At 31.9% G+C, this 14,584-nt stretch overlaps 1 protein-coding gene across 1 annotated transcript; it reads left to right on the plus strand.

Annotated features, from left to right (window-relative positions):
* Positions 1 to 5,790: 5,790 nt before the first annotated feature.
* On the plus strand, positions 5,791 to 8,220 carry LOC100777652 (ABC transporter G family member 23). The gene has a single exon (XM_003529431.5). It carries the CDS (start codon positions 5,799 to 5,801, stop codon positions 7,764 to 7,766), a length of 1,968 nt encoding a protein of 655 aa, XP_003529479.3. The 5' UTR covers positions 5,791 to 5,798; the 3' UTR covers positions 7,767 to 8,220.
* The last annotated feature ends 6,364 nt before the right edge of the window (positions 8,221 to 14,584 follow it).

A 14,584-nucleotide genomic window follows, 5' to 3' on the forward strand; every position in this document is an offset into this window, starting at 1 on the left:
TAGAAAAGGAATAAACTAACCTAATAGGGAACAAAATCAAATATTGAACCACAACTCCACAGCACCACAAATGAAACAAATAAACATTACAGTTCCAAGGTTCTGGAGGATTTGACTTGAAGCACCTTGTGAATGTATCCTATCCAACATAAAATTCAGAGTCAGTGAGCAAATTTGAAAGATATTTCAAAAAAGATCATGTCTAATGGCTTCAGGCTTGGACATAGAATATGGGAATTGCATAGAATTATAAATATAAGAGATAAGATGATACGTGATGTATCAGAGGTGCTTGCAGAAATGGAAAATAGTAGCTGTGGGTTTTGGTGTTCCAAATTTGTTTGAAGCAGCTGGGCTCATGGGAAAGAAATGCATATTCTAAAAAATGAAGACATGATAAACAAACACCTAAATAAGTGACCTTTCTCAATCTGGGAAAGAAAGTATTGAGGTGTTTGGTATTTGACTTGGAAGGTTGTGTGGTGTTGGGCATTTCCTACTCAGAAGCAGCAGTGGGTGGTTTTTGAGTAGCATCATCTAGAGCGTCTTGTTCCCATTCTCTCTTCAAACGCACAAGATAGTCTTCTTTGGCCTTCTCCAGCCTCAACCTTCCACCCTTCCACAGACACCCATTATATTGCCACATCAATAGAAAGTTAAAATTAGTTATAGGAAACAACAAAGTCTTATCTCCCGTTTAAAAACTTATGCACATCACTTGAAGAATCCTATCCCACATGTAGGTTCCCTTAACATTTCAAATCTTACTCATGTACCGTGACATCACTTCATCCTCATCTCATACACATATGCATCATGCATCACATATCAATATATCATATTCGTCTCAACATACACAAGTCACATTCATAGTCAAATGGAAAACGACATTTCCAAACATAATTCATTCACAAACATATTACACATACACAACTAAGTTACATTACACAGAACAAGGCAATTCACAAGAAGAGAGTGGCATACAGTTGTACTTCAATATGTAATTACTATAAAATAAGAACGATACAATGAAAAGTTTGCAGTAGTTAGAAATAACCCACAGTCACATTGAAGTTATGTTTAGAGAAGCCCATTCCTCTGGAATTGTGCCGGTGAAGCAATTGTAAGCAAAGTTGTTTGGCAGCCTCGTCACCTAATAACATAAACAAGCTTAGAAGACAAAAATTCATCTGATATGGAACACAGGAGATACAAAAAAAATACCAATTGATAAAGAACACAGGGCAAAAAGAAAGTGCAGTTACACTTCACATATAATGCAATTTAAAATTAGAACATACTTATTTTCTTTCACCTACCAACAAATTTTCTTACAATTTAAATTCACCCATAGTAAGTATTCAGTAAAATGCTTACAACTCAAATCAGACAATCTACCTAAAGTTAAATTGCCACACCCTTCTTCCTTACCTTAGAATGAAAATCTTCATTCCAGCAAATTTTCTTTCCATTGTCAACAGAGCCGTACAAGAGGGAGTCTGACTTGTCCCCTTGAAGAATGCCGGGTAAGACACTCTGCAGTACAATATAAAATTTGAAATCAAAAAAACAATTTAAATTTAGAATAAGGGTTCATAAGGTTTCAAATTACAAAACAACAAATTAAGCAGATTTTTAAGTAGGTTTGAAATGCAGCACCACTTGCCTCTCCAACCTGTGCACCGTGGCAGGCAAAAACCAATCTGCTCATATAAACCCCAAACCAAAATTAAACATCAACTCAAAGTGTCTAAACCTGAAACACGAAACTGAAGCCAAACAAACACAAGATGGAAATTCAATTCACTTGAATGCATTGGAACTACAAGAGCCTTAGTTCCATAGCGCTTAACAATGCCACGACCTTCCAAAATGGGAGGGGGAGTGATGACAAAAGAGGAATCACCGTCGAAAGCAAAGCTATCGGAGGGAACAAACGACAGTGCTTGAAGTTGGCCATGAGACACATTCTCGAGAACCGGAGCAGCGAGAGCGCTTGGAGCCTTGTTCTCTCCGGACTCGAGGGCACGCTCCAGAGCAACAATTGCGGTGATGGAGGAGTGAGGGAAGTTCACAGAGCGCTTCATCACCGTCGGGAACTGAAAAATCTGAACGCCGTGGTCGGAGAGGACCTCCGTCTCCACGTGAGGTTGCGAATTAGGGTGGTTGTGGTGCATTTGGTCTTCCAAATCGTAGTTGTGTTTGGTGAGGTCTTCCTCCGCATTGGGGTTTTCGTCGTCGTCGTCGTCCTCCTCCTCCTTGTGCTTCTGGTGGCGCCGACTGATTTGCGAATCTCTCTTGCGCTTCCTCCATCTAGTTCGATTATCTACCAAAAAAAAGAAACAAAAAGAGAAATTAAGAGAATAGTTGTGATGAGAGGAGAAATTGTGGGAATTGGAAGCATAGGGTTGGCATTGGAGGAGTGAGGGTTTTAGAGAGGAATGAATGAATGAATGAAAACCTGAAGGAGAGGCTGGCATGGCAAGAGGAGAGGGGTGGGTTTAAGGGAGGGATAGAGAGAGAGAGATTTGAAAGTGAAAATAATCCAATAAAAATGGCAATTCTTCAGAGACAAGTGATTAACAAAACCGTAGTAGTTTATACATGAACAAAGACGGTTTTTATAAAATCGCCTTTGTAACCTACACATCAAAGGCGGTTTTATAAAAACTGTTGTTAAAAACTCTATATACTTGGTATTAATTTCAAAAATGCAACCGCGTCATGTACTACATCAGTTTTTAAATAACCAATGTAGATAGCACGATGTGGAAGCCTAGTAGTGCATCTTCCTTCCATGGGAAGATAGCTTCAGTTCAGGACATTCATGCAAACAATAATATCGATCATGTAAAAAAAAATTAAGTTGTAAACTATGTGCTTTATATTTTTTAACAATTAGATACCTCTCCATTCCAGACTCTCAGAGCAAATTGATTTTCAAAATCTCTCAGAACTGATGTGTCATAGGGTCCTCCTGGAAAACCGTAAATACCAGTAAGAACTTCTTCAATAGGTGTTTCCTACTCTCATTCAATTCCTCTGTGACCGTAGGAGGATCCTCAACAACACGTTCATGATGTCGCTGCCTACGGGCAAATGCGATAGGCCTTCGCCGCTAGAGGCATCATTATCATCGTCAGTCGCCGCTCTCCTTCCAAGACTTTTCCTATTGCTCGACCTAAAGCACGACCAACACCTCTCGTTCTAACCATTATCAGCACAATATTTTTTAAAATATTTTGAATTTTTGTTTCATTTTTTTTTTAAAAAAAAACTAACTAACAATAGTGTTTTCAATTATTTTTTAAAAATATGGTTTCCTAATTTTTGTAACTAACAATATTGGTTTCAATAATTTTTTCAAATATGGTTTCAATATTTTTTTTAACTGACTAACAATTCTAAAATATTTTAAATTTTTTTTCAATCATTTTCTAACAATAACTAACAATTTTAAAATTTTTTCAAATATAGTTTTAGTCTTTTTTTTCAACTAACTAACAATTTTAAAATATTTTATTTTTTTTTCAATTATTTTTTAACAATAACTAACAATTTTAAAATTTTTTCAAATATGCTTTCAATCTTTTTTTAACTAACTAACAATTTTAAAATATTTTAATTTTTTAAAATCATTTTTTAACAATAACTAACAATTTTTTTAAAAAAATAAATATGGTTTCAATCTTTTTTAACTTACTAACAATTTTAAAATATTTTAACTTTTTTCAATCATTCTTTAACAATAACTAACAATTTTAAAATTTTTTCAAATCTGGTTTCAATCTTTTTTTAACTAACTAACAATTTTAAATTTGTTTTCAATATTTTTTTAACAATAAATAACAATTTTAAAATTTTTTCAAATATGCTTTCAATCTTTTTTTTAACTAACTAACAATTTTAAAATATTTTAAATTTTTTTCAATCATTTTTTAACAATAGCTAACAATTTTAAAATTATTTCAAATATGGTTTCAATTTTTTAACTACCTAACAATTTTAAATTTTTTTCAATCATTTTTTAACAATAACTAACAACTTAAAAAAAAATCAAATATGGTTTCAATCTTTTTTTTAACTAACTAACAATTTTAAAATGTTTTATTTTATTTTTGCAACCTTTTTTTAAAAATAACTAACAATTTTATAAATTTTTAACATATGGTTTCAATTTTAGAATTCTTTTATTTTTTAAAATTTTTTCCACCAATCTATTTTTTAATCTATTTTATTCACCAGTACAAATATAACACTATAAAATAATAAATTAACAATTCAAAAAATTTACTAAAACATAACAAACAAAAAATAAATCACAAAATAAATTTACAATTACAAGAATTTAAAAACTAAATAATAAAAAAAACCAATACGGATTACCAATCCATATTCATACGGATTGAAAATTTGTATGACTTTTTAACATAAAATCGTCAGGAAAACTAGCACAAACAACACAAACGGAGCAGCATTACAATGCACAAATAAGAAGAAGAAAGAAGAACATGAAAGGAAGAAGAAATAATTACCTCGAAGGAGAACGAAGAAGACGGAAGGAAAAAGAAGCAGCACGAACGGAGGACCAACACCCACGAAGGAAGAAGAAGAAGCACGAATGGAGGGAAATGACGCAGCCAAGAGGAAGAAGAAGAATAAAAGCGGCATAAGAAGAGGAAAGTGGCATAGGAAGAGGAAGAATACGAAGGAAAGAAAAAGAACGAAAGCGGAGGAGGAACAATGACTTATACGGACGAGTCACTTTGATTTTTTTATAAGCAAAAGGTGAATGACATTTTAGTTCTTTCACTTTTGTTGTTGGGTGTCCCAGTAAAAACCTTGGATGCCCAAAGCAACGACCTCAAGTATGCTATGATTGACACCTAAAATTAACTTAAGTAAAGCATGAGGCTCATGTTTGATTATAAGAAATAATTATTTTTTTTAAAAAAAAGTATCTCAAAACGCTGTTAAAAAATATTTTAATTAATCCAAATATGAGGTTCATTTTCAAGCACAACGATAGAGCAATAGTAGTTCGAAACTCGACATTTACTCACCATGAGCTTTGTTGTATCTTTTGTGCTTTTAATTAGTTGTAAGTGATAATAATTACAGCCTTAAAAAAAGGATAACGAGGAAGTTTATCATTCCTTGTTCGTGTATTTTTATTTTTGTTTTTAAACAAAGAAATTATGCCTTCCATATGTTGAAAATGTAAATAATGAAATTAAATGATATTTTTATTTTATAAAATTAGAGCAGCAGACCGTTCCAAATTAATATCATAATTCTGCTCTATTATATTACTCTAGAACCTTGCATTTGCATCATAATTCTGCTTATTTCACATGGTTCAAAAACTTGTCCCTATAGTAATGATCTGCAATGGATTCACCTAACAAAACCAACTAGATGTCCCAATCAAAAAACTAGTATGATACATATCAATTATATTACTGATTATTGCATTTCAAGTTTGCATAACTTTCCTCTTTTGTTTTCTCTGTTCAAAGTTCAGATTTGAGAGAATTTCAAACCTAGCACGAAAATTGGTTAATAAGTTAATGAAATAATGTCATGGGAATGCACGTAAAAATAGTCCAAATGCTTCACTTGATGAGTTAAATGTCTCAGATCGATAACCTACCACTACCAAACATGTCAGCACCTACAACTACATAACTGTCAACATGGTTGTTGCAACTTCCATTTCTTCTCAACTTGAACATTCTCCCATAAAATCTAGCCTACTTAATCTCACTTTTCTCCCACAGAATACACAAATCAACACAATGGCAGCATGCCTGAAGCCACCTAGACTATCCAGCACAGAAGATGACTCTTTGATACTCTTTTCAACTTCTAATTCTCCTGAAGAGTCCAATAGTCCTTCTTCCTCTTTCTACCATTCACCACCAACATCACTTCATCAATTCAGAACTGCAAACAAACTTTCTGTGAGAAATCTCTCCTACACTTTGCTTCCTCACAAGACCACTCCCTTATCATTTTTCCACCTGACTCAAAACCCAAAGCCTGTAAACATACTCAAGTCAGTCTCTTTTGTTGCCAGAAGTTCTGAGGTTGTTGCTGTTGTTGGTCCTAGTGGCACAGGAAAGTCTACCCTTCTGCGAATCATTTCCGGAAGGGTAAAAGATGAAGATTTTGATCCTAAAAGTGTCTCAATCAATGATCAGCCTATGACTAGTCCAGCTCAGTTGAGGAAGACATGTGGCTTTGTGGCACAAGTGGACAATTTGCTTCCCATGCTAACAGTCAAAGAAACTTTGATGTATAGTGCAAAGTTTAGGCTAAAAGAAATGACACCAAAGGATAGAGAGAGGAGGGTAGAAAGCTTGTTGCAAGAGCTAGGCCTTTTTCATGTTGCAAATAGTTTTGTTGGGGATGAAGAGAATAGAGGGATATCCGGTGGAGAGAGGAAAAGGGTGTCTATTGGAGTTGATATGATTCACAATCCTCCAATTTTGCTCCTAGATGAGCCAACATCAGGTCTAGACAGTACTTCAGCTTTGCAAGTCATAGAGCTTCTGTCATCAATTGCTAAAGCAAAGCAAAGGACAGTGGTTCTTTCAATCCACCAACCCAGCTATAGAATATTGCAGTATATTTCCAAGTTCTTGATCCTCTCTCATGGTTCAGTTGTTCATAATGGTAGCCTAGAACAGCTAGAGGAAACCATAAGTAAACTGGGATTTCAAATTCCAACACAACTGAATGCTTTAGAGTTCTCCATGGAAATTATACGTGGGTTGGAAGGTTCTGATTCCAAATATGACACTTGCACCATTGAGGAAAAGGAGCCATTTCCAAACCTCATGTGGCCAGAGGAAGAAAACTGTGGAGTCCAAATTCTCCGATCACAATGTAACAAGGAAAGTTATGGCAGTCTTTGTTATGCAAACTTGATTGAGATATTGTTTCTCTGCTCAAGATTTTGGAAGATCATCTATAGAACAAAGCAGCTTTTCCTGGCCAGAACAATGCAAGCACTAGTTGGTGGCTTTGGGCTAGGAAGTGTTTACATAAAGATAAGAAGGGATGAAGGAGGAGCTGCTGAAAGGTTAGGTCTATTTGCATTTAGTCTTAGTTTTCTCCTCTCTTCTACAGTTGAAGCACTTTCAATATACCTTCAAGAGAGGATTGTTCTGATGAAAGAAGCCTCAAGGGGAGCCTATAGGATTTCCTCTTACATGATAGCCAACACATTTGTCTTCCTTCTATTCTTGTTTGTGGTATCTATACTTTTTGCTGTTCCTGTGTATTGGCTTGTAGGACTAAACCCTTCCCTTTCTGCCTTCACCTTCTTCACTTTAGTGGTTTGGCTCATTGTGCTCATGGCAAGTTCTTTGGTACTCTTCTTAAGTGCAGTATCTCCTGATTTCATTTCAGGTAACTCCCTCATCTGCACAGTTCTTGGAGCCTTCTTCCTCTTCTCTGGATACTTCATACCAAAGGAGAGCATCCCAAAGTATTGGCTTTTCATGTACTATGTGTCTCTCTATAGGTACCCTTTGGATGCACTCCTCACAAATGAGTATTGGAATGTTAGAAATGAGTGTTTCTCACATCAAATAGAGGGATCACAGTGTCTGATCACTGGATTTGATGTGTTGAAGAGTAGAGGACTCGAAAGGGATAACAGGTGGATGAATGTGGGAATAATGTTGGGATTCTTTGTGTTTTATCGTGTGCTTTGTTGGATAATACTTGCACGAAAGGTCTCCAAGACAACAATATAGCAAGAGTTCCAAAGACAACAATATAGCTTACATCAATTAGTTATTACTTGAAAACAAAACATTGGCTTCAAAGACTTCATTAGAGTTCACTGTTCACATAAAGTAGTGCACGTATGACAGAATAGGCCTTGTACTCAAAACCAATCACTTTCAAGTTTCAAGCACTGTTAGTTTTATGAAATGGTGAAATTCTATGCTACAAATTTATTCTAGGAATATGCGAATATATGTCTTCCCACTTCTCATAATCACATTATAGTTGTCCTCTTTCCTTTGTCTCTTGAAACGTGAAGGATGAAAATAACTACAAGGTTTTAATATGTTTACAATCCTTACGACAACAATGAAGAACTAAATCAAATCCTTAAACTTGGAAGGCCAGATGGATGAACGTTTGGGCCTAGCCAAATATTGGGCCGAATTGCTATCAAAACACAAATTAATTCATTCTCTATTTTTTTTCTGTAGAAAAAACTTCAATAGTTGTACAAACATTAAATTTCCTGAAAACCTTTCTCACCAGTTTCTGGCACTCCTCTGCGGCAGAAGCCAACTCTCCCTACAATTCTTGTATCTTTCTGCCACACTCTTTCTTGTTTCGCTTCAGCTTCTGCTCCCAAAGGTGGCAAACCGAATCAGCATGAAAATACCACACATTATCTATGAAAACTGTGAACTTATTAAGCGAGCTATTACTATTAGGGGTTCACTTTACATGTACTAGACAGCAGTCAGAAGGAAACAAGGAGTTCACATCAGCAAGTCAAAAGAAATTGCAGTCATTAAGTCTGTGTAATCTGTATAAACATTTGGAATTCTCTGTTCTACCAAAGACTCCGCACTTACCTGGTTAATATCATATGATCTTTTAGGAGTATTGTCCGTATTCTCCAAACCATACTGCTCCTGAGCACCATAAACATCTCAAGTATAAATGAATGTACTTGAAAACTACTGGATTCAATGTAATAAAAAGAACAAGGTTAAAATTTTCTGAAGTACACACTATACTTTGAAACTGCATATTATCAAATAACAAACATGTACTCTTATCGGAGGAACCCTTGCTCAGTCTATCCTGAAATGAATAGTTGAATACAATAAACCATAAAATTTTCATCACACTCACAACAAATCAAACACAAATGATGCACAAATCAACATGAATGGTGTGAATGGTTTTTCATTGCAATTACTCTGCTCCACAAAGTGAGATAAAGGTTAGGGATTAAAAATATCAAAGCGCAAAAGTAATCACGTTATCTGAGGTGTGTCAAAATCACAACTTAAGATTGATAAGGTGCAGAGAAAATCACAATACTCTGCTACACAAAGTGAGTTAAAGTATGAGAAAATCACAATTGAAGATTGCTAAGGTGCGGAGAAAATTGCAATATCTCTACTCCACAAAGTGAGATACAGGTTAGGGATTAAGAAAATCAAAGTGACCAAGCAAAAGTAATCATGCTATTGGAGGTGTGAGAAATCACGACTGAAGATTGCAAAGGTGCATTCAAAATTGTGATTGAAGATCAAAGAAGCATGAATTTGGACATGACACCGACACGGACACACACCTGATAAAAAACATGGGACATGTGAACACGGCGGGAACCTATCTATACGAAAAATATGATCAATATCAACATGACAAATTTAAATATGATCAAACACGACAATAAAATTTATTTATTCATATGATAATAAATCTAAGAAAAAATACTAACTACTAAGAGGCATCAAGAGATATGTCATACGTCTAACAAAAAGTACTAACACCAAGAGGCATCAAGTCTAACAAAAAGTTTAAATACTAGTCTATTAAAGTCCTTGGTCATCATCATTGAAAAAGATAGCTTTTAAAACTGGTTCATCAAGAGATAAATTGACTATTTCAAGGATTCAATCGTCATCAAGTGAAAACCTATCTCATGCAATATCCCACATTCTAATTTCCTCTTCATTGTAGTTTGAGGAATTTCTTGAAATGAGACAAAGATTTCTATGAGCATATACAAGATCATTTGCTCTTTTAGGTGTTATCTTAATTCTTTTCAAACTATGTATGAAAATGTAGGTCTTCCAATTCCTTTCATAGCAAGAAGATGAAGATGGTTACCTAAGTAGCTTAAGGACAAACTCTTGAAGTGTTGGTGCATGAACACCACAAACAAGCCACCAAGATTTTGCATCCAATTCACCTCTATCCCTTAAAGAGTTAACATCATGAAAGCCTTCTCTTCCTCCAGAAAAATTTTGCAATCTCCAAATCGACTTGTCTCCTTACATCCACATCATCAAAGTATCTTCTTAAGCATTTCTTCCTTTCATCAGTATGTTCCACAACTTGATGTGGGGAAATGGATCTTCGCTTAGCTATTCATGACTATAATATCTACAACATTAAAAAAAATATAAACATAAATTAATATAACCCACAAAGAAATGCATGTAAAAAAATATAATCATAAATTAATTTAAGGATATAAAGTATTACCTTGGATTTAAAGAATGTGTTAGACAATGAAGAGGTGTGTTGTAACACCCTCTACCCCACACATATATGTACTAATAATAGAAGGAATAAGAATGCAGAATTAATTAAAAATTTTAAAACACATTTAAATAAAAGCATTTTAAAAGGGTAAAAGGCTCACATTCACTTTTCTAACATCATAATAGAACTTGTACAAATAAATATTAAAATTATTTCAGCTCAAAACAAGGTAGTCCAAAACACTAAAGAATAAACTAAAGACTCAGCATGCGAAACAAAATGATAAAAACTATATGTCGAGAACTTCATGCAATCTATCTTTAGTAATAAAAGAATAACTAGTTCTTCCACATGTCACCTCCTCTAAAAACAAATAGAAGAGAAAAAATCTCTAAAAAAAGGAAAAACAAATGAAAAAAAGTTAGAGAGGAAATTAAACAAAATTGAGCAATAATTTTTTTTATTGGTTGTGACATGTGTTTTATAAAAGACCAAATTTTTCTATTTTTATTTAATATAATAATATATAATAGATAAAAGTAAATTTTACTTTTTTTTATATTTGTTAATGTAATATAAACTATCTTGTAAATATGAACATTATAACTTAAAATATAGTATTACACAAAAATGAATATTTAATAAAATACATAAATAATAATAATAATAATAATAATAATAATAATAATAATAATAATAATAATAATAATAATAATAATAAAAAGAAACGAAACATGAAAAAAAAAAGAAAAAAAAAGAGAAGAAAAAATAATGGAAAAAATACACTTTGTAACATATTGAACGAGTGAATAGGCAATTTAGTCCCTCAGATTGTACCCATTTTGCATATTAGTCTCTAACTTAATATTAAATTCAAAATAGTCTCTATCTTTGCATAAGTGTTGCAAAATAGTCCTTCCGTTAAATTTTAAAGTAACGTCGTTAGTGAGGTCAATTTTAGTGTCACGTGGACTATCCAACATAGCACTAAAGGATGACGTGGCATGACACGTGGACGTGTCTCTTAAAAGATGCCACATCATTTGATGATAACAAAACGAGTAAATAGGCAAGTTAGTCCCTGACTTTGTACCCCTATTGCATATTAGTCCCTAACTTAATGAAAAATTCAAAATAGTCCCTATCTTTTGCATAAGTATTGCAAAATAATCCTTCTGTTAAATTTTAAAGTAACGCTGTTAATGAGGTCAATTTTAGTGCCACATCATTTGATGATGATAAAATGAGTGGCTTCTTCAAATTTGATGGTTCTGAACCAATTGAGACATATATACGAAAAAGAATTCACACACACTTGCACAAATAAAAAGAACCAAAAATCCACAACAATAACCTTATCTTTGTAGCCGTCAACACCAATGGGCGAGGTCTGCATAACCATTCTCTTTTCCTCTTTTTTTTTTCTTCAATTACCATCAATGTATCATTCCGGGTTCTGATTCTTTTTTTTTGTGTTTTGAATAGGAAGAGAAAAAACCAGAGGAAAACAAAGTGGAGGAGAAAAAAGCAAATGAAGAAAAAAAGAAAGAAGAAGAGAAAAAACTAGAGGAATCAAAAGATGACAAGGAATCCAAGGAGGAATCTACGCCGCCAGAAATCGTGCAAGGCACAACCTTTGCAATGCATGGACACTTTAAGCACGATTTCTGGCATCTTTTAAGTTAGGGACTATTTTGCAATACTTATGCAAAAGATAGGGACTATTTTGAATTTTTTATTAAGTTAGGGACTAATATGCAATAGGGGTACAAAGTCAGGGACTAAATTGCCTATTTACTCGTTTTGTTATCATCAAATGACGTGACATCTTTTAAGAGGCACGCCCACGTGTCATGCCACATCATCCTTTAGTGCCACATTGGATAGTCCGCGTGGCACTAAAATTGACCTCACTAACGGCGTTACTTTAAAATTTAACGGAAGGACTATTTTGCAACACTTATGCAAAGATAGGGACTATTTTGAATTTAATATTAAGTTAGAGACTAATATGCAAAATGGGTACAATCTCAGGGACTAAATTGCCTATTCACTCGTTCAATATGTTACAAAGTGTATTTTTCCATTATTTTTTCTTCTTTCTTTTTTTTCTTTTTTTTCATGTTTCGTTTCTTTATTATTATTATTATTATTATTATTATTATTATTATTATTATTATTATTATTATTATTATTATTTATGTATTTTATTAAATATTCATTTTTGTGTAATACTATATTTTAAGTTATAATGTTCATATTTACAAGATAGTTTATATTACATTAACAAATATAAAAAAAGTAAAATTTACTTTTATCTATTATATATTATTATAGTAAATAAAAATAGAAAAATTTGGTCTTTTATAAAACACATGTCACAACCAATAAAAAAAAATTATTGCTCAATTTTGTTTAATTTCCTCTCTAACTTTTTTTCATTTGTTTTTCCTTTTTTTAGAGATTTTTTCTCTTCTATTTTCTAATAAAACACAACTCCTACCCATTTCACTTTTTTCCTCTCTCATTATTGTTACATATGTAAAATATATTTATAACTTATCAAATTATTATGATATTACATACTATTATTTATGTATTATATTAAATAATTTTGTTGTTTTAATATTACATAATAATTTTTATTTTTTAAATAATATGAATCAATATTTTATTAATTTATTATATATATATATATATATATATATATATATATATAATTAATTTTATACTTCTTAGGATACATGTAACTCTTTTAACTTTTTCGTTCGAAAACTTTTCTTTTTAATTAGCTTTTCTCTTATCTTTTTTTCTCTTTCATATTTATACATATATCTATTTCTTATAAATATATTGTTTTAAAGTGATAGCCATTTTTTGGGGAATGATGGGGACGAGACTGATATATCGAACCCCAAATGGTAACATTTTTTACTTATTTTATAAAATTATTTTTACTTAAAAATCATATAAAAAAATTAAAATAATTTCATAAGTAAATATTTTGTTGATTAATATTTGTATTAGTAGGTTAAGATTTTTATACTAAAAATTAATTTAAATCTAATTTAAAATATGACAATATATTATTTTTAAGTAGCGGTGATTAAGAATGGGGATGAGACACATATAGCCAACCCTAAACAGGAATCTAAACAGGAATGGAGGTGGGTAAAAATTAATTATAAATTAATTAGTTAAGTTTATTTTAACTTTAAAATTTTATAAAATGATTTTTAAATAGACATTGTATAAAATAAATTTAAATAACTTTATAAATAAATATTTTGTTAATTAATATTTATATTATAAAGTTGAGATTTTTATACTAAAAATTATTCTAAATCTAATTTAAAATATCTATAAATATATTATTATAAGGAAATAACAATTTGACAATGATGGGGATATGGTAAATATACCTAACCCCCAAATGGGGGTGATGGTAGATACCAAATTTTATTTATGATAAAGATCAAGGATGGGGACGAGAGTGGGAACGGGGGAGTGGAGATGGGGACAGCGGTTGGGGTAGGGAATGACATACCATCTTTGTTTTATCCCGTTGTCATGTCTATTCAAAATCATAACTTATATATTTTTTAATATTAAATAATTATAGATTTTGATATGTTTAAAATACATTTTACTCCTTTAATTATTTTGTTTTAATTTTATTGAGTGGAGACGGAGATGGGAACAAGAACAACATCCATATCTCCACCTTGTCCCGATCTCATATTTATTCACAATCATTACTTATAAATTTTCTGATTTAAAATAATTACAGATTTTGATAAAATTAAAATACCATTTAGTCTTTTAAGTATTTTATTTTTTGGTTTTAATTTTATTTTCAAAATTAAAAAAATGTTATGAATCAATGGAGTAAAAAAAGACGTGTTTTTAATATACAAATTTGTATCCCAAAGGTTTTCATCTTATTGTTTTATTCTTGTTAACCACAAAAAATATAGTTTAGATTTTTATAATCAATATACTCATCACATAAATATTCATTCTAGCATTAACCTTAATATTGATTCTAGCAATAACCTTAATTAATTGGAAATATATTATATTATTTATATTTATTACCTATAAATCTTACAAAAACAGTCGAGTGACCCGTGTAGTGGCAAGGATCTCATATCATGCTAGTTAATCCTAAAATGTTGTTGTTTTGAACTAGGCTCATCAGCCAAACCTGACCTGCGATGGTAGAATAAAATACTCATTCACTCTAATTTTCACTTGTTAACTCTCCTTATTATTGACTCTATTTTGATTTTTCTAATATCAAATAAAAGTCGTGAATCAG

The sequence above is a fragment of the Glycine max genome, chromosome 7, assembly GCF_000004515.6.
Source record: "Glycine max cultivar Williams 82 chromosome 7, Glycine_max_v4.0, whole genome shotgun sequence".
Lineage (NCBI taxonomy): Eukaryota > Viridiplantae > Streptophyta > Magnoliopsida > Fabales > Fabaceae > Glycine > Glycine max.